The sequence below is a fragment of the Lynx rufus genome, unplaced genomic scaffold (assembly GCF_022079265.1).
Source record: "Lynx rufus isolate CCGP_SWC_20201006 ecotype Redwood Valley unplaced genomic scaffold, mLynRuf1.p SCAF_14, whole genome shotgun sequence".
NCBI lineage: Eukaryota > Metazoa > Chordata > Mammalia > Carnivora > Felidae > Lynx > Lynx rufus.
In genome coordinates this window covers 65593590-65615160 of record NW_025814828.1, presented here as the reverse complement: position 1 = coordinate 65615160, position 21571 = coordinate 65593590, and the positions used below count along the sequence as shown (strand labels likewise).

At 42.4% G+C, this 21571-nt stretch overlaps 1 protein-coding gene across 1 annotated transcript in view; it reads right to left on the bottom strand.

Moving 5' to 3' along the window:
- Positions 1-4708: 4708 nt before the first annotated feature.
- Positions 4709-21571, bottom strand: part of LOC124509298 (nuclear RNA export factor 3-like) — a 38495-nt gene continuing 21632 nt past the window's right edge. The window contains 20 exon segments of the mRNA XM_047075807.1: positions 4709-4825; positions 5713-5896; positions 6418-6490; positions 6962-7004; positions 7098-7213; positions 7329-7387; positions 7507-7614; positions 7753-7808; positions 7894-7962; positions 8313-8349; positions 10135-10238; positions 10639-10727; positions 10881-10950; positions 11077-11157; positions 11282-11386; positions 11479-11562; positions 12207-12360; positions 12574-12748; positions 13674-13755; positions 15706-15816. Of these exon segments, the coding sequence (XP_046931763.1) occupies positions 4709-4825; positions 5713-5896; positions 6418-6490; positions 6962-7004; positions 7098-7213; positions 7329-7387; positions 7507-7614; positions 7753-7808; positions 7894-7962; positions 8313-8349; positions 10135-10238; positions 10639-10727; positions 10881-10950; positions 11077-11157; positions 11282-11386; positions 11479-11562; positions 12207-12360; positions 12574-12748; positions 13674-13755; positions 15706-15816 (1917 nt within the window).

Sequence of the window (21571 nt, the reverse complement as noted above, 5' to 3'; positions counted from 1 at the left end):
CTACTGTGGGACTCTTGCATCTCACTATGAATTTTAATACCTGATTGTCAATTTTGGCAAAGGAGGCAACTGGAATTTTGAGAGATTGTGCTAAATTTGTAGAACACATTAATGTATATTTTTGTCTTAAAAACTAAGTCTTCTAATTCATTAACATGAATATATTTCCACTTATTTGTACTTAAAACATTTGTTTTGTGTTTTGTGGTTTTCAAGTTTCAAATCTTGCACTTTCTTGGTTAAATTTATTCCCAAATATTTTATTCTTTTTGATGTTACTGTACATAAAATAGTGTTCTCAATTTCATTTTCAAATTGTTCATTGACAATGTAGAGAAATACAGGTGATTTGCATATGTTGATCTTGTATCCCGAAACATTACTGAACTTGTATATTAACCTTGTGTGTGTGCATGGAGAGTGAGGAAAAGTTTTTTTAAAAAAAAACCCTGCAGTCAACATTGTAGATAATTGTGCCAGACTGAATGCTCTATATCTAGGATCCAAAATAGAACAAATATTTCCACTCTTATCAGTTTTATTAAAAAAGATTATCAGTGGTTTTCTCAGTACAAACCTTGCAGGCCAGAAGACACTGTGACAATATATTTAAAATAGTGAAAAGGAAAAAATATAGACAAAATGAGGATTCTTTGTACAGCAAAACTTTCCTTCAAAAATGAGGGAAAAATTAAGAAACTCACAGACAAACACAAAATGAGAGAATTTGGTAAGGTAGAAAAGGTAAATGCTAAAAATATGAAAACCAGCATGATTATAATTTTTGTTTCAAAACTTACTTTTTGCTTTTCAACAGGATTTGAAAAAGAAAAACATAATAAATCTATATTAATGGATATATAATATATAAAGACATAATTTGTAACATCAATATCAAAGTGAGGGAGACAGAGTTGGAAAGTTGTAGAATTTTGTGTGATTCAAGTTAAGTAGGTATCAGTTTAAAACAGATTGTTAAGACTCTGGATGTCATATATCATGTTCATGGTAACCAGAGGAAATATCTACAGAATATACAAAAAAAATAAAATAAGAAAAGAATCAAAATATGTCACTACAAAAAAAAATCAACTAAACACAAAGAAGGGCCATCATGGAAAAAATGAGACACACAAAAAAAGTGTAAGACACACAGAAAACAAATAACAACATGGCAACCATAAGTTCATCCCTATCAGTAATTGCTTTAAATGTAAATGGATTAGTATCCCCAATCAAAAGACATAGATTGGCAGAATGCATTAAAAAAAACATAATCCAATTGTTTCAATTTTTATTCTAGAGGATAGCATTGACGAAGAGAACATGCCAAAGATGATGTAGGAGGGCAATTGGTATCTCTTAAAGAAAGATCCTTTTGTTGGTATAAAAGGAGTGGGTAATATAAAAAATAAAAACTGGGGGCACAAAAGCACATGAAACAAGAGGAAATAAGGTTGTGATTTTAATTCTCAACCTAAAGCACTGAATCATGTCCTTCCTAAGACAAAATGTAGCAGAGCTGGTGATGACAGACACTAGCTGGGCTGTAAGGGGTGCCTTTGTCTGTTCTGAGTCATTTTCTGTGACCTCAAAACTGGACAATTTTGATTGAGTGGATGTGTGATTTTTGGACAGGGAGGCAGGGATTACAATAGAGGAGAGAGACATTAGGGGATCTTGGCATGGTTAATATGTGGCAACTGTGGCTCAAAATATCTGGTATCTGATGTTCTTTAACCAAGATCTCAGAAGCCACATGCTCATATTTGACAATCTGTCTCTTAAAATGTTTCTGTGGACATAAAAGCAGTAAATGCTACTCAATAAATGACAGGTGCTTTCATTTCAGCTGGTTCAAGAAACATAGTTACCTTACACAAAGGACAATAGGATGATGACTTCTGTTGACTGCCTATAGATAGTGAGCTCCAATTGAAAGTTATGAAAATGTAGAGTAGGCATGAAGTAAACAGAACATATTGCATTTGGACCTTCTGTGGGTTTTTGATCCTGTACTAAGCTCTTCGTGACCCTTAGGATGTTTTTGCCCAAGAGGATTTCTGGTTGTCAGCTGAGCTGCAGATATCATAAACATAAAGGCTTCCCAGGAAGTAGTGATCTGAAGGGTCTTTGCAGATATAATTAAGATAAAAATCTAAAAATGACAGCAGCTTGGATTAGGGTGTATTCTAAATCTAATAAAACATTTCCTTATTAAAAACAGAAAAGTAGAAGACAGAGTCAGAGGGAAGAAGGCAATGTGAAGATGGAGACAGAGATCTGAGTTCTGCTGCCACAAGCCAAGGAAACTCCATACCCACCAGAAACTGGAAGAGGCAGGAAAGGTTTTCCCTTAAAGACTTTGTATGGAGCATGACACTGTTGGTACTATGATTTGGATTCTTGGCCTCCAGAACCATGAGAATTGATTTCTACTGTTTTAAAACATCCAGTTTGTAGAACTTTGTTATGGCAGTCTTAGTAAACTAACAAATATTCTAGTATCTGGAATCTAGTTCTGTGCAAATAAATACCTAAATATGTGGAAGTAGCTTTGGAATTGGGAAATGGGTAGAGAATGAAAGAACTTTGAAAGGCATGGCAGGAAAAGCCTAGGTGGTATTGAAGAGACTGTTCGTGGAAATATGTTGCTTCTGGTGAGGTCTCAGAAATGAGGAACACATTATTGGAAAATGTAGGAAAAGAAATTTTCCTATGAGAGAGGAGAAACTCCACTGAATTATGCTTGGTTAGGTAGAAAGCAGAATTTGTAAACAATGTACTTGAATATTTTGCTGAGGAGATTTCCAAGCAAATTGTCCCTGCTGTTTATGGTAAACACCCTGGTTTCTCCATGCTGTTTAAAAGATGAGAGGAAAGGGTTAAATTGAAGAAGGAATTGTTAAGTAAAAAGGAGCCAGCACTTGATGATTTGGAAATTTTTCAGTCTATTTAAGTTGCAAAAGATTTTAAGTGTGTTCTGGAAAAACAGCTGAGTGTGACTGAACACCTTTTGCTGAAGACATTAGATGTGTGACTAATGGATCCAACCAACTTCTCAGCAGAGTCCAGAAATAAAGATGAGGTTATGCAGCAAGTATCTGTGGAGAACCCTCTTTTCTGTTGGCATGGATACCCTAGGCATACATGGGAGATCCATAAGGTTTTTAAAAAGAGTGTTATACTACCCAAAACATTGCCAGCTTGACTTGGACACAACAAAGGAGGGACAAAATGAAGGAAGCCTGCAGACTTCTGTGATTCTAAAGGCAGGAAACAAGATGGCAGAGGTACTTGGCTGATAACATGTGTCATTCTTCAAGAAAAAGAAAGAATGACTATGAGGGCAAAGACATGGATGCAGATGCAGGGCCAGAGAGAGCAGGGCAATTCCTATGAGCTCAGAGAACAGATCTCCAAGCCATAAAAGATTATTCCTGTGTATTGAAACCTAACAAAATTTACTTTGCTGGATTTCAAACTTTCTTGGGACTAGTAACTTTTTAATCCTTTCATGTTCTCTTTTTCAGAATGATAATGTATAACTGATGCCTTTAGCACCATTTTATTTTGGAAGTAGATAACGTGTTTTCTGGTTTTACAGGTCCACAGATGGAAAGAAATTTTCCCTACACATGGATTATAACCAGAGTCTCACCCATATCTGATTTAGATGAGATTTGGGGCTTTTGAATTGATATTTAGGTGAGATATGGTCTTGTGAAGATGGAAGCAGACATATGAGTTATGTTGCCACGAACAAAAAACAAAAATGCAAACAAAACAAAACAAACAACAACAACAGCAACAACAAAACAAGAGCAATGAAAAGCTGGAAGAGTCAAGAAAGGATTTTCTCCAAGAGCCTTCAAAAGAAACATGGCCTTCTGGCACCTTAGTTTTGATTTCTGGCATGCAGAATGGTGAGACAATCGATTTTTGCTGTTTTAAACCATCCACTTCATTGTAATGTTATGGCAGTTCTAGGAAACTAACACATTAATATAGAGACACCTGCAACGCATGTGCGCGCACTCTCTCTCTCTCTTCTCTGAAAATACACCCATTATTTTTCTTTACTCATTTGTTACCTTATCACAATGTTTTCAGTTGTAGTTTTGTAGATTATTATGCTTGCAAAGCTTTTCATTGATTTCTTAGATATTCCTATTGCATTTAATAACAATTTTAATATCAGTTTACCTTCTCTCTACTGATTTCTTTATATGTCAAAGTCAGTCATACATGAGGGCATGTTTTTTTCTTTTCAGGTTATCTTATGCTCATTAATGCTGTCTTCTCCAAATACATTGCTTTACAATTTGAATAGATTTGTTTAACTAAGAATGTAACACTGTTCTCTGCCTAAAAATATGTGATTAATATACTAGGGGCACAAAACACCATTACAAGGTTTTCCAGAGTTACAGAGTCCCTCACCATGGAAGAAATATGGCCCTGGGAAACACACAGCCTGGAATTTGGGAGGTGTATAATTTGAGACCCCATCCCACTATGTCCCAAGAGTTGCAGACTCTCTCTGACTTTCCTTTTCCTCCCTAGTAGAACAGTGGTCATAATACCTTCCTCACATGGATTTTTCAAGGATTTGACATAACATGTAATGTCATTTATTATCAAAAGAATCAGGGATTCTGAGTGAGACAAATATGCAGAACTGATCTTTTGCGTGGATTAGTGTCAGTTAAAACTTGGCTTCCTGCTGCATGTAAACTTCCCGCTCAGTCACAGGGATATACTCAGACAGAAGGAGGAACACAACAAAGCTGATGAAGATGAAGATGATGACACCCAAGAGTTTCTTGTCAGGGTTGTATTATCAAGATCCTGGATCAGTCTGTATGAGCACCTCCTCTGGGATCATGTGCTTGGCCTGGAAGGAGTGAAGGGAGGGAGTTGGGAAATCAGCAGAGCCACAAGCCCTGAGTCTCATCCCCAGGCTACCCAAACTCTGCTCACTCGGCGTGAATTCCCAGTACTCACCTTCGGCAGAGCAAGAACCAGTGTAGTCCCAGGGGCTGTCATGAAGTCACCTGAGGTGGAGGAAAGACAAGTGACATCAATTATAACCAAAGTGGAGACAACTTGAATATACAGTACCATTTCCCAATCTATCCAATCAATGGAAACATGCCTCCACATTTACTGCAACACATGCAGCAGAATGAGCCCTGTGCAGTGTGTACTGGGAAAAACTCCTGAAACCACATTGTCTGCTAATAAAGGAACAGGGTCCATGGACTTAGAAAAGTAATGAATAAATGTTGTTGTTGTTGTTGTTGTTGTTGCTGTTACTGTTGTTGTTGTTGTTGTTGTTTACCTGCCTAGGGGCACCGTGGCTCAGTCACCTAAGTGTCTGACCATGGCTCAGGTCATGATCCCAAGGCTCATGAGTTCAAGCCTGGCATTGGATTCAGATTCTGTGTCTCCCTCTCTCTCTCTCTGACCCCTGACCTCTCTCTCTCTCTCAAAAATAAACATTTAAAAATTTTGAAAAACTGCCTATCTATAAATAAGTAAATATATACATGCATAAAAATAAAACAGCCTACCATATATGTAATGAAAGGATAATGTTCAGGGTAAGGAGTGAAATAAACAAGGAAAACAAATTATCTGCAAGTTGTCATGATTCACTCCTTGGTTTCTCCCAACTTTCTATTATTCCTATGCACCCTCAGCACTCACTTTTGAGACTACTGGAAGTTCATTCCAGACTGGGTTATGAAAGTATGCACCATTTCCCGCTGCTTCTGGGAAAGGGGTGGGGCAAGAGATGCAGGAAGGTGTGGGCACTGTGATAGGGAATGCATTCTGGGTGTCCTTGAGCCTGGTGTCCCTCGCAAACAGGTAATCGTGCACGATGCTTAGACTGAAAGAAAAACTTCACTCTCAAACAACTGAATGCTGGACAACCCCACACCCCCAAACACAATTCTGCTCCCACATCCACTCAATAACAATATCCTTTCCATACCCCTACTGTAACAGCCATCCAGGTTCCTTGGCTGGTAACTTTACCATTCCCACATAGCCAACCATGGAAAGGTTGTCTACCACACTTACTTTACTAAGTTTATTCCCACACCAGGGACAATTATATAACCACAATTACCCTGTATAACAGAACAAGGATTGGTCAGTCTAATCACCATTTTCACAGGAAGACACTTTGTCACAGACTCAACCAAGGTAACAACCCTAATGAATTTTGGGATCCGAGAGAACACATAATCCAATTGCAGAGCCCATGTTCTTAAACACTAGGCTGCACTGCTCTTTGGATTTCACAGGTGGATTGCTACAACATTGAGAACACCTGCATTACCACTCCATTCTGACACTATTGAATTCATACTGAACTGGGTGATCCACCCACAACAAAGCATTCACCTGTAATTGTTGACAGGGTTAGCAATGAAGGTCCGGGTGAAGGCACGAACAGAATCCTGAGACATTCCTTCCACTTCAACAACAAAAGCAAATAACACCACCCCTTAGCATTCCACATGCTTTACACACTCACACAGCATTCCCAGTCATGGTCTGACTTGATATTCATTCGTGCTGGAGGGGACAATTTTTCTCTGGGAGTCAGAGTGTTCTGAATGGGGAAGGCAATCTGTTCCCCATGACAGGGATCCGACTATGTGCTGGGACCAATGAATACCCCTCAAAACTTACAGGTTCAGAGCCCAAGTTCACAGAGTAAGGATCTAGGGTGAGAGCTATCAAATTCCACAGACTGTGTCCCTAATGCCCAAGCTGTGTGGGGTAGACAGGCATATACCTGGTTCAGACCAGGGTGGTTTGAGGACAGAGTGAGGACAGGAGAACACAACAGGAATCAGGGAAGCTGGGAGAGTTCTGAGAGGGAGCCCAACCACCAGGGAAGGGGCAGTGGGGCAGCTGAGGAGGAGGTTCTACACACACTCACCTTCCTTGAACACTCCATTGACAGAGAAGCAGAGCATCAAGTCCTAAAAGGGAAGAGCCCAGGTGCTAAGTCACCTACACTTCCTACCCACCTGTGGCTTTCTGAGGGCTACCCTTGGGAGGAAGCAGGTGCTCACCATCTGGAACCATATGTCCACCACAAAGGAGCTGAGGTCATGCTGAGTTTTGGGCAGCACACAGAGGGAGTGCACAATGTCATGTTTTGTATGCTTCAGCAGCTGAACACGCAGGTCTATGGGGGGGGGGCGGAGAAGCAAGTGAAGATCAGGGGTTGCCACACCCTGGGTCCTATGATTAGCCCCTCACATCTCCTTCCCCTGCCCAATCTTCCCCTATCACACACGCACAGGGGTCCTGGACCTTCTTCATGTTCCTGCTTTCCTTGAGGTACTCGCACAAGCTGCTTCTAGGGAGAGAAAGAGGAACAGGGAGTGGTGGTCTGGCCAGTGTGCATGCTTCCTGAGCTGCCCTGTGTCTGCTGGGAGCCACAAAGCCCATGAACAGAGTCTGAGCTGTGCCACTCACGGGGCTGGCTCCTTGGGGTTGAAGGGAATGGTCAGGGAGAAGCAGGCCTCATCGTGGTAAGCACTGAGGAGACCCTGACGGTCTCCAGAGTCATAGATCAAGTAGTACCTGTGGGGAAACAATGAGGACAGTCTCTATCTGGGGTCTGGACCTCAAATGAGACTTCAAGACACAGTCAGCAGTCCTGAGCTTGAGTGGCCTCACCATCCTAGCCCTCCACTTTCCCAGGTTCCCAGGAGTACTTACTGCTGCAGGAATTGCAGGACCAGACTCTTCAGTGCATCAGATCCAAAGAAGCTTCCCTGAAATCACAACAGCCCTCAGGACCACAGATGATATCCCTTCCTCACACACCACCCAAAACCTGGCTTGATCTGCCCTCCTCACCTTGCAGGTTGGTAACCTCTTGTGGGCTGCAATACCAACGCTGGTTGGTGAAGGTGACTCCTGGCCATCCTGGGGAAAGGAAGAGGAAGTGAGTGTTGCTGACCAGGAGTGGATTATGGACAATCAGGAAAGGGATGGGCCCAGGAGAGGGTGAGGCTCAGAGGTCAGATATGAAAGGGACATGGAGATTACATGGGCAAGGCTACATTTGGGATCACTGTCTTGGGGTGCTTGATGCCTGTGGAGAACGTGGCTGAAGGAGATCCGGAGCCCTTGTTGGGTTTCCACATAGATCTGCACATCCATGAGGTTTAAGGGTCACGAAAATTGTAACTTCTTCAAGACCTAAATGGCCTCTGGGCAGGTTTGGGGTGACATCAGTGCCAGTAGAGGACTCAATGATCAAAGAATACACCTACCAGGCATAATAACTTGGAAAACAGTTCCAGGATGGAGCTGCAGAAATCCAGATAAAACAGAAAAGTCAGTGAAAGTTTGCAGGTGTCCATCATGGGAGCAAGCACACTTACACCTGACACATGGCCAGTACGTCCCACCTACACTGCAGTGCCCCAGGCTTGCAGGGCCCTTGGCACCTCCCTTGTGGACTGACTTAGAGGAAAAGCACACACTCTCTCTCCCCATCCCTTCTCATTCCTTTCTTCTGCCTGACCCCCTCCTCCCTCCCTTTCCCCCTGGGTGGCTCCCACCTAGATCATCCTGACTCCCATCTCCAGATTCACCAGAAGCAACATTTGGATCCCAGGGTCCAGGGCTGCCTTCCCCTCCCTGCCTCCCTTCTTTCCTCTAGGCCCGCACTGAATACTCCAGAGAGAAGAGGGAATGGGGTGATAGCCCAGGGTTCTGGTACCTCACTAGGGGCCCAGCATTCTGCAGGACCATGACACCCCCAGGGATGGCCCAGAATGCTGGGGCACGGAGGTGAGTGAGGCATGACCCAGGAGACAGGGAGGGAGAGGAATGGGGATGAGGACAGAAGGAGTGAAGGAAGGAGGGGAGAGGTGAGAGAGACAGGGGAGTAGAGACAAAGGAGGAAGAGAAAGCAAAGGGAAAAGAAAGAAGCTTTACCATGGTGGTGGGGCCAAGGAGGAAGAGAAAAGAAGGGGGAAATGTCTCCCCAGCTGCAGCGCATTCCTTCATTTGCCCTGGCTGGCCCTGGCATCCAAGGTAGGAATGGAAAATATGCAGGTGTTGGGCTGGGGGCCCATTGGATGCTGGTTGAAACTTTGTCACCTGTGTGAGCTCAGTCTGAGCTGGGCATGGGGAATGGGGCAGCCACAGGGGCAGAAGACCTTCCCCAGAAGGAGTAGAGTATCAATCCCCAGGTCAACATGGGGCTGAAGGTCTGTGGTCCCCCCTCTTATGATCACCACCTTCCCTCCTGATGGCCCCAGTGCACCTGTGCCTGTCCCAGTCGGTTCCTTCCCTGAGGCATTATACCCGTTGCCAGGCTACCCAGGGCTCCACTGAAGGAACAGTCTGGATGATGTGACATGTGGGGGTGGGGTGGGAAGGGGGTGGTGCCTCTGAGAGGCCTGTCCTTCATCTCCTCAAGCTCCTCTCCTCTCTGCCTTCCATTCCTGCCTGAGGAAGCCCTCTGCTCCCTGGCAGTCTCCCACTTCTGGCCCCCTGACTCAGGGAACCCTGGTTTCTCTCAAGGAGGGCCCAGCTCCTGGCATTGGGTCAGAGGAACAGATGTCATGATGGCAGCCCCCCAGGACCTCAGCCCTCAGCGTGGGCAGGAAAGCCACCATGGCTGCCTGGAATTGACGGGAGGAGGGGGGATACATCTGGTTCAAGGAAAGGAGGGTCCCTCTCAGAACAAGGGAAGGAATCCCTGTCTCAGCAGGGAGGCAGGACTGCCTGTCTCAGCATGAGGCCCTGGCCTGGATGGAGGACCCTTGTGAGTCCAGGTCACAGCATGTGGCGCACAGCAGTCACTCTGGTCCTAGTGAGGAAGGGGGGCCCTGATTCATGGATCACACTTTGGGGAGGGCATGCTAGAGAAGGCTGGGTGTAGATAGCCAGCAAACAGACCTCAGACCAAACAGGTGAGAGGATCAGAGGAAGGAACGGAGACCCCTAAGCACAGGCGACGGACAGAGAGAGAAGAGCATAGGGCCTCTGTTCCTCGCAGAGGAACAGGGATGCTGTCCCCTCCAAGCAGGCACCGTCAGGCATAGTTCAGAGTCCCACAGGGTGACGGAGAGTATAACTGACCTTATGTTGGTTGACTTATCGGGAAAGGTGGTGCACAGGGGACTTCTGTTTGCACTCATGTCTTCTCGCTGCAGTCTTTTGCCCTTGTCCAACTCCCCTGCAGACTTCAGGGGAGTAATTATTGGAAGGAAACGCAAGAATCAGAGAAAGATGTCCAGGATGACCCTGCACCCCCGGCCCTTTCTTTTTCCAACAAATCCACTTCCCTGACTCTCGCCACCACCCCATGAGCACTCTCACCTTCTTTTTAAAGAAAGATCTGGGTACCACACCTTACCTCACTGTTGGAGAGGTTCAAGTCCTCGATGCTGGAGGCATTCTGCATACTGTTGGATAGGCCATCCATCTGGTAGGGTTTCTTGTCGCTCAGGTTCGAGGGCAAAAGCTATGATGAGGAAAGTGTTAGAGTGAGGACCCCAACAGGGGTTATCTGAGACCAATCTGCCTCTTCTACCTAATCTCCCACCTTTGCCATCAATCCCAGCACTGGGCCTGAGTTCTCACCTTGAACATGTTCTTTTCATGAGTCTGCCGGGAGGCAGCCATGCTGTTTCTAGGATTTGGTACCATTTCAATATCTCGGGTGACCATGTCTCCGAGAAGCCGAGGGGAGGGAATCACAAGGCTGAGACAGACCCGGCTGGTTACAGCTTCAGGTTAACCTCCCCACATTACCATCCCCAAGTCTCCTTTCCAGACAGGCTTCTCTGATCTTACCTGCCCTAGAACTACTTCTGTAGACATACCAGGGGCAAAGCGGACTCTCTGGATGTTAAGAGATTGTTAGGAGACTACATATCTTTTGTTTGTGGTCAACTGCAGAGTTAGAGATGGGGTCAGTGGCTCTGAGTCTGAGGTAGAGACGGGGGATGGAGGCAATAGGTGTGGGAAGAAGATATGGGTCTGGATATAGATTCACAGCTGGTCTCGGGTCTGCATTACCTTTATCTGATCCACATTTTCTGGCTTCAGCTCCTTCTGCACAGACTGGGGTGCATCAGAGGGGTGGACAAAGATAGATATCTGTAGGGAACCCAAGAGGGGCTGAGTAAGCACCAGGAAATCTGATCCTTGGGATCAAGCAAGACCTTGCCCCTGTCCTGCCATCTTGCCCCTAACTAGCCCTGGCCATGCCCTTGACACACACCATTTCATTATTCTCATTCCAGATCTTGCCGTTGACACTCTTCAATGCGAAGGCAATGCCGGCATTCTCAACAAAGAACTGGGCCTGCATTTTCTCATAGTGAAACTGTAGGGTGAATGGCAAAAGAAACAATATGAGACCCAAGCCACTGCTCATTTGCCCTGTTTCTTCTCATCTGCCTCACTGTCTTCTCTTACTTCCACTGGGGTGAAGGGGACACTGCATTGCTTCTGAATCAGATTCAGCAGCCACTTCTCATCATATCTGATGCCAAATGGAATCTAAGAGTAAGAAATGGGAGAAGAAATGGGAGAAGAGATTGACACAATGGAACCCAAAGTTAAGATAAAACTCAAGCATGTCTTCCTTTCACACCTTTTGTGTGTGTGTGGGGGGAGGGTTCTTCAAAATAATTTCTTATGATAGGACAATATCCATTATTGTGAACTTTTGTACCAGTCATGGATTTCCTAAATAACCTTTCTTTCCATTCAAACACTTTCTTCAGATAATCAACTTAAGATGTTTAACATGAACTTCCTTATATAAAGTTCCAAGTGATCCTTGCTCAAGGAAGGGTGCCTTAGCCTGTCTGTCCAACAGAGACCCCGGAGACTCGACCCCCTCCCACACTCAGCTTGAGCTAAACTGAGACTTCCAGGGTGGAGCTGCTACTTCTCCTTGGCTGTAGTTTCCTTTGTTCTTAGACAACCTACCCAATTCTCCCTTTAGTCAATCTGTTCCCTTTACATTGCTTCTCTGAGTCTGCCCTTACCTGATCTAAGATGCTAACTCTTAGTAATAAAAAGATGGATTACCCACTCCTCTCCCCCAGAAAGGTACCTAGCATCTCTATATGAGTCCAACATAATTCCCTCTGTTCACCTCCTTCTGCACATTGGGTTCATTTTGCCAGGACACTCACTGTGATCTTGAACCAGCTCCTGGAGGTCTCATCCTGCTTCTCCCCCTCCATTCTTGTCTCTGGACGCTTTTGCTCTCCCTCCATGTTAGCTTGCGTTTGGTCTTGTATCTGAAAACTGCCTCTCCAATGACAGGATGGAATGGCATAGGGAGCACTGTGGGGAAGTGGAGAGAAGGAAGTAATCCACACATGCTTGGAAAGTCTTCTATTACACATTCGCCCCACTGTACAATAAAGTTTGCTCAACCATTAACCTGATTCCATCATCCTGCACTCTTCCAGGTTGAAGAAGAGAACGGCATATTCAGCTACAGGGCTATGTATTCCACTGGCTGGTACATTTCAGCTATGGTGACTGGTCACTTACTATCTTCCTCGGGTGCTCATGCGACTGTCATTTGTTGCTGGATCTCCATCTTGCTGCTGGTGGGATGAAGAATCAATGCCAGAACGGACATGCCCAGACCAATTGTTATGCCTCCGTCGGTAAATACCCGAGCATCTTGCTCTTCTTTGTAAGGAGTTACCTGTGTTATTATGCCCTGAAATTGAGAATAACACATCACTGGTTCCAATATCACAAAAGGTTCTGGGGAAACATCATGGCTAATGAAGAAATATCACTGACTTTATCGTCTAAAATGAAATGCAGCACAGTGCTAAAAAGTTTGAAAGACTTCCCTGGGGCTCCACTTCCCGGGAGATGAGAAGTGGGGAGCATGCACAGCCAAGAAGAAAAAAAAAAGCACAGAGGAAAGGGTTTGGGCCTAGGGTTTAACCTGTGATGTTAGCCCTTGCTCTGCCCTTTGCAGGCTAGGTGACCAGGGACAAGTTGCTTATCATCTCTAACTCACAATTCCCTTCTCTGCCCTAGGGGGATAACAAAATCCATGCTGGAAGTTTGGTGTTATGGTTCACAGGTCAAAGGTGAGTTCCCACCTGAAAAAGGAATTAGAGAAGTGAAAGTTACATCTGATGAAAATATCCAGAAAAACCTAGAGAGACATACTATGGAGAATACCAAAAGAGAGGGGGAGAGAATTAAAGGAGATGTCCCCAGAATGAAGGAGAGGGAAATGTGGAGAAGTGGCATTTGATGGGATCTCGCTTGAGAAGTTTCCCAAAGTAACAGGATAATCAAGTCAGTATAACAATACTAATAGGAGACAAAGTATGCTTTAAGAAAAAACATTCCTAGAGAAAAGATGTACATTTCACAGTGATGTTAATGTAGCACAAACTGAGAAAATTTGTGACTGGAGGAGTCAAACTAAAAGAAATATTAAAGGTTCTCCTTCAGGCAGAAGAAATAGGATCCCAGATGGAGGCACACAGTTGCAGGAAAGAAAGACTAATGGCATTTGTGAATATGTAGGCAAGTCTAAATGAGTATTGACTATATGGCACCATGACACTAATTTCTTCTAGGGGTTTAAATATACATAGAATTAAAATTCATGGCAATACATCGGGAGGGGGTGAGAGGAATCAAAGTGTCCCAAAGTTCCTTCATTGTCTGAAGAGCTTTGAAGAAGTAATTCACATCACACTGTGAAAAGGAAAACAAAAATTACATTATAGTCAGAAAGGTAAACACTAAAAGAATGGCTAAGGATGTTTAATTGTCTGGCCAAATGAGGTAACAATCTAATACTAAAAACAAACAAGCAAACAAACAAACAAACAAAAAAACAGTATTAAGTCATTCCAAAGAAAGGAGAGGAAAAGGGCAGGCAAACCATAAGATACTCTTAAATACTGATGGCGGGTGGGGGAGAGGGGAAAGTGGGTGATGGGCACTGAGGAGGGCACCTGTTGGGATGAACACTGGGTGTTGTATGGAAACCAACTTGACAACAAATTATATAAAAAATTAAAATAAATTAAATAAAATATTGACATAAAAATACATGTGCAGTCAATATGGCATACAGAAACCAAGTTATATATATATATATATATATATATATATATATATATATATATATTTACATTAAAAGTTTCAGACTGGAGGGGCGCCTGGGTGGCTTGGTCGGTTAAGCGTCCGACTTTGGCTCAGGTCATGATCTCACGATCCGTGAGTTCGAGCCCCGCATCGGGCTCTGTGCTGACAGCTCAGAGCCTGGAGCCTGTTTCAGATTCTGTGTCTCCCTCTCTCTCTGCCCCTCTCCTGTTCATGCTCTGTCTCTCTCTTGTCTCAGAAATAAAATAAAAAAACGTTAAAAAATTTAAAAAAAAGTTTCAGACTGGATATTCCAAACAGAAACACAGATATTATGAGACTGGAAGGAAAACATTCCATCAAATGCTCCTTAAAAGAAACATCTGCAAAATTTAATGATCTAGAAAATTTGGAAAAAAAAAACACTTGGCAAAATGTATAGCATTTACTTACTGACCTCCCAAAAGCTGGTGTAACCATATTACTAAAAAGAAAGGTATTTTTTTCAAGAAAAAAAATTACTAGATTAAAGAGGAGGTTTCATTATAATAAAAGGTTCAATGCAATAAGAAGCCATCAATACAAAATCCTAAATTTGTGTGCGTGTCTTAACACAGAGTAAAAATGTGCAGAGCAAACAGTGACAGTAAAAATATAAATGGATAAATTCACGATTACAGCAGGAATATTAACACACCTCCTTGAGTAACATATAAAATGGCAGACATACAAAGCATAAGAGACTCTTAAAAACTGAGTACAGAGGGTTGATGGGGGGTGGGAGGGAGGGGAGGGTGGGTGATTGGTATTGAGGAGGGCACCTTTTGGGATGAGCACTGGGTGTTGTATGGAAACCAATTTGACAATAAATTTCATATATTGAAAAAAATAATAAAAATAAAAAAATAAAATGGCAGACATAAATTCCACTAGGTGGAGAATATTTTAAAATCAGAATAAAGCAAATTAATAAATGTACTTAATTGACATAGAACAGTGCACATAACCATTACACGTGGAACATTCCAGAATAAGTCATGTGCTGGGCTATAAAGCAAGCCTCAAGAAACTTCTATGGAGGTAATACAATCTACCCTGAATAGACGATGTAAGAGTTAAGGGTAATAGTGTGTTCTCTGCCACTCCTTCACCTGTAGTAGGCATCCAAAGAATATTCATTTACAGCAACCCCCCACTCCCTTGCCTCGCACGTGGCCAACCTAGGAGCCCCTCCCCACTCTCCAAACTGTGGACTCTCCAAACCGTGAGGACCACATAAAATCAGATCTATCCCTTCAATCAGTGAAAAAAAATCCACCTGAGCCATAACCACTTCCATAGGAGGGGAGTTTTTCCATGTGGAACCGGGATGGGAATGTCAGGGCACACCTGGCACATTTCCTCAAGAGATTAGAGAAGAGTGAGCCTGGGCCCTCATCACCCCTTCTCTAAAAGGGGGTTGGCTGGGTGTCCTGTGGGGTGGGGTGGGGGAAGGGACCCAGCAACCCTTGTAACTTCTGGGGATCTGAGACCAAGTCCTCATGCTGGCCAACTCACCCATGGTGTGGCCTGAAGGCAGTGACCTGTCACCAATGTCCTCACAGGCTGCTTATGAAGAGAACCTGTGGAATCTGCAGCTGGAGGTTTAGAGAAGATCAAGGAAAGCTGCTGAGGACGAAGAGAGCAGGCCCCAAATGACTTTGTCAGCCTCACACAAACAAGATGGAGTCCTTACAGGAAGTCCCCTCCTCAAAGCCATGGAGAAGAGAGCCCCGGGCACCAGAGGTGATTACTGTGATTACTGCCCCCTGAGTTTGCTATCAGCCTATCAGGGAACTGTTTCTAACTGAACCAGCCCTGCAGAAAAGGCCAACTAGAGTCAGGGGGCGTGGGACCCAGGCACTTGCAGCTACAAACACAGGGAACTCTGTATGCCAGCCTCTGTATTCACTTATAATACATCCTGTTCCCTCATTCTGCAAACCCAGAGAACTCTGAGTGCCAGCTGTAGGCCAGCCTCTGTACTTGCTACATTGCATCTTATCTCTCATGTGGTCCTCACAACGGGACTCTGAGATCACAGTCACAGGCTTTGCAAGGTTACTGAGACTTAATGAGGTGTTGGAGTTTTCCTGGAGTCATTCAGATGCTACCTGGAGAAACAGAGACTGCAACTGAGCTCCATGGAATGGGGGTGACATGTAAATGCATAGGTAGCCTAACTAAATTCTTGCTGCAATATGTGGGATTTGCTAAAGTTGGAGCAAGGTAACAGAATGTTTTGAAACTAATCACATGGCTGGCATTATCTCCCGTGCATCCCAGAGAGATAATAACAAACAAGCAAACAAACCACCGATCCCCCATCCCCCCAAAACAACAGCAAAAACCAACACACACACACACACACACACACACACACACACACACCAGATCTGGAAACTATAAAGGAAAAAAAAACAACAACAGAGTTTCGTGGGTCACTGTAATGAGAGTAGAATGAAATATAGTCAGTGTAGGTAGATGCCCCTTTAGTGGTCAGAGTGAGAATTGTAGCTCTGAATGTCTCAGACCAGAGGGCTTTGCAAGGGGGAAGGAAGGAAGGAGGCACCTGGGCTCCAGTATATCAGCCAGGAATTTCTGGAATTTCTACTTCTTTCTGGAATTTTCTACTCTGTGCCCACAATCCCTTCCTAGATCTCCATGCCCTGAGAGAGAAACTTCAGTCCCTGAGAGAGGTGAGGAAAAATCTCCACATATGAGAGTGTGAACACTTGGGTTTAGGGAAGTGTAAGACAGAAACACACATACATACACAGATAAACTGTCAAGTCAAAGGGTGAAGTTTGTTATTTGCTTATTAAACACTATCATGTGAACATTTTCATAACGTGGTAAATATATATGAACTTTTCTTGTGAATTGGTTATTATATATTTTCAAGTGTTTCTCTCAACAAATTTGCCTAATCACAAAATGTTAAACATTAAAAATGTATACATAGAAAATGGAAATCATTCTGCACCTTCCATCTATATATGATCCCCGCGCCCCAAATAACTGATATCCAAGATGGCTTATGTAAATAGTTTGCTACACATTATCCAGATGTGTTTCTCTTTAAGTAATGTGTATACCTACCTTAAAATATCTGTGTAGTTATGTGGTTATAGATACACACTTTTTAAAATTTGCCAACACGTAAATAATGTTCTGCAAATTGATTTTTTCACTTACTTACTATACCATCTCCAGATTGCCATTTCTTCAGTTAATGTGGTGTGGCATCTTTCCAGATGTCTGGAGAAACATTTTGCTTTTTACATAAATTATTTGTTGTCATTTGTCCCTTTCTCCACCAATAGACAAAAGCCCTTTATTTTCTTCCCTGGTAGCACAAATTCTGCAATATTGTTGGCAAATATTTACCCCATCTTTTCAAACTTTTAATTTTTTTCTTTCGATAGTGCAGAAATTGCTTTAATTTTCATGGGGTTTCTTCACTTAAAAATAATACAGCTATGACAGAAAACAAAACAAGAAATACTTAAGGTTACATCGAATAATAGTCTAGTGGGAATTCTTGATCCAAAGCCTTGAAGGCTTCAGGGCACAGTGGAATAAAGCTTCAGACCGACTTCTACGTCTGCAAATAATGGGGATAATAACTGAGTACTTGTTAGGTTGTAGGAGATACCATGTGAAGTGCCTCTGGCTTAAAATAATTCTGTAAATGATCATTTCCTTCCCTTGGTGGAGGTTACTTTTCCTCTGCTTCTGGTTGGGCCACACACACCACCCCTAGGACAGTGCTATCCATGTGGCCACGCCTATCCAGGCCTCTAGGCCTGAGGAATGGGATTTCATCTCCACCATCATCTTCAAGGCAAAGACATTGGGGAGAGGGTTGTTCCAGTACCCTGTTGGGTACCATAACATGAACACCTGGGAAATTCAAAACCAACTATGTGACCCAAGGAAAGCTTTTAACTCTGTTACAAAATTAATTGGACAAATTAAAGGGATGTTAAAGAAAAAAACAAACAAACAAACAACTCTTCTATCCCAAATAAGAATGTCACGTATAAAGAGATGCATATTACTGGGAAAATACATGGAATATGTTTTAAAGGCAAATGTTTAATATTCTGTTATATAATAAATCTGATCAGTAAAAGAGTGTTATTAAAGTCTATTGAAATAATTCATGGCCAACAGGCACATGAAAAGATGTTCAGCGTCGCTCCTTATCAGGGAAATACAAATCAAAACCACACTCAGGTATCACCTCATGCCAGTCAGAGTGGCCAAAATGAACAAATCAGGAGACTATAGATGCTGGAGAGGATGCGGAGAAACGGGAACCCTCTTGCACTGTTGGTGGGAATGCAAATTGGTGCAGCCGCTCTGGAAAGCAGTGTGGAGGTTCCTCAGAAAATTAAAAATAGACCTACCCTATGACCCAGCAATAGCACTGCTAGGAATTTACCCAAGGGATACAGGAGTACTGATGCATAGGGGCACTTGTACCCCAATGTTCATAGCAGCACTCTCAACAATAGCCAAATTATGGAAAGAGCCTAAATGTCCATCAACTGATGAATGGATAAAGAAAGTGTGGTTTATATACACAATGGAATACTACGTGGCAATGAGAAAAAATGAAATATGGCCTTTTGTAGCAACGTGGATGGAACTGGAGAGCGTGATGCTAAGTGAAATAAGCCATACAGAGAAAGACAGATACCATATGGTTTCACTCTTATGTGGATCCTGAGAAACTTAACAGGAACCCATGGGGGAGGGGAAGGAAAAAAAAAAAAAGAGGTTAGAGTGGGAGAGAGCCAAAGCATAAGCGACTGTTAAAAACTGAGAACAAACTGAGGGTTGATGGGGGGTGGGAGGGAGGGGAGGGTGGGTGATGGGTATTGAGGAGGGCACCTTTTGGGATGAGCACTGGGTGTTGTATGGAAACCAATTTGTCAATAAATTTCATATATAAAAAAATAAAAAAAAATAAAGTCTATTGAAATAATTCAAATAAGAACTATACATTACAAACTTATAAGATTTAAACATGTGTAAAACAATTATATATGCATGTATGTTTGTGTGTACATATATTTCCATATATATATATATACATATTGTGAGCAAAATTTGGGAGAATATATATGTTCATGTAAATGTACTTGCATAGTACTATGCACAGGGAAGTATATCTGGGGAATATAAACTAAATTACCAAGGATATACATCTTGTTATGTAACAAGATAAAGAGAATATACAAAAAAAATTACTCAAATACACATTTCTGCACTGCATTTGATTTTGAAATAAGCACATTAACTTGAAATCCAAAAATAACTGATATAAGAACTTATGTCATTGTAGTATATAGCTGTTTGGAAAATTCATTACAAAAATCATATGTATGTATGTTGCCTACCTGTGTATATCTCTATCTATCTATCTATCTATCTATATTATTTTTTTCCCACATTATGTTTGTCTCTCAATCACACACACATATGGGTTTCCTGTCATAGTTGAGAGGGGAGAGCTGGAGAAAAGTTCTTGCTACTGGGTTTAATGTACATGGGCTCTGAGTCACCCTTAAGGCTTCATTTTCCACAGAATCTTCCAGAAGTTTCCCTCTGACCAGGACCTTCCTCCCTTTCCCCTTCCAAGGCTCTCTGCTAAGTGATGATCAACCTGCCTCTCTAGATATGTTCAGATGGTCAGATGGCACAGACTTCCAATTTCTGAATTTTCTCCAGTGAAAAATATTAAAAGTTATATTTTGTGTGGCGAGTGATGAAACAGTATGTAAAATGAAATCATGCTCCAACTGCTTTACCTAACCATCTTTTTCTTCTGCATGGTTTTGCAGAGAAAAATCATAGTACAATATCACACACCTCTTAGAGGGCTGGTGGATGTTATAGGTCTTAGGTGGGAGCAGAGAGGGCAGAGGGGGTTCAAGAACTTTCTAGAATTGTCTTGTTAAGTATTACAAAGTTTTGCTCAGCATGCCAAACTGCTGTGTAAAGGATTTCCACACTGGACCCCCCAAAGCGATGAACCAGGTTATAAGGTATTTCCTTCTTGCTCTATCTGGTTAGTCTCCACCCTCTCCTCTCCTGCTGGCTAATGCTTCCTTAGCCTCCAATCTCAGCTTAAGCATTCGCTTCCTGTGAGAAGTCTCAGACACACCCTTCTTGTTTGATTACCATTAGTCATGTAGTAACCCCATCACCTTTACCATCATGGGATACACCTTTCATGTGAAAGGGGACAAAAGACCGTGAGCTCAAACGTTCCCATGGGCTGTGGCTTCACACAGCGGACTGAAGATTCTGAAGTTTTTCCAAGTATTTTACCTTGAAGATTTGCCACAAGTTTGCCTCTTCTACTTTTGAGGGGAATGTCCAGGACACAAGTCAGTTCAGAAATTGAACTGTAGAGTTATCCCACAGACAACAACTAGGGCATGTACTTCAGAGAAGCTGTTGAGGCTGCAGACTGATGCTTCCTTCTCTAAAAGATCCAATAAGAGTACTGTAATGGCAATCTGTAATTTTGAGGAGGCATGGATTTGCATGACACAGAACAAATGAAACTTCCAGAGGTAGAACTGCCAAGTTAGAAAGTTGTTGTTCATGGTGGTGGTGATATATATTTATATCTATCTATATCTATCTATCTATCTATCTATCTATCTATCTATTTATATTTAATTGAAACATAATTAACATACAGCATTATATTAGATTCATGTTTATAATATAATGATTCAACAGTTCTGTACAGTACTCAGTGCTCATCACAATAAGTGAGGTCTTAATGCTCTTTATCTATTTCACCCATCCCTTCACCCACCTCCTCTCTGGTAACCACCAATTTTTTCTCTGTATTTATGAGTGTTTGTTTTGTTTGGTTTTGTTTTGTGGTCTGATTCTTTCTTTTTTCTTCTTCTTCATTCGTTTGTTTTGTTTCTTAAATTCCACATATGAGTGAAATACTATGTTATTTGTCTTTCTCTGACTGACTTATTTCACTTAACATTTACCCTCTCGGTCCATCCATATTGCTGCAAATGGCAACATATCATTATTTTTAACGGCTGAGTAATGTTCCATCACACACCTACACACACATAAACATGCATACACGTATATATAAGCCCCATATATGTCTACACCATATATATATGTATATATATACACACACACACGTATATGTATACATATACATATGTATACATGTATATGTATATGCATATGTATACATATATATGTGTGTGTGTATGTGTGTGTGTGTGTGTGTGTGTGTGCGTGTATATATATATATATATATATAGGATCACATGGCAATTCCATTTTAAATTTTCTGAGGAAGCTCCATACTGTTTTCCACAGT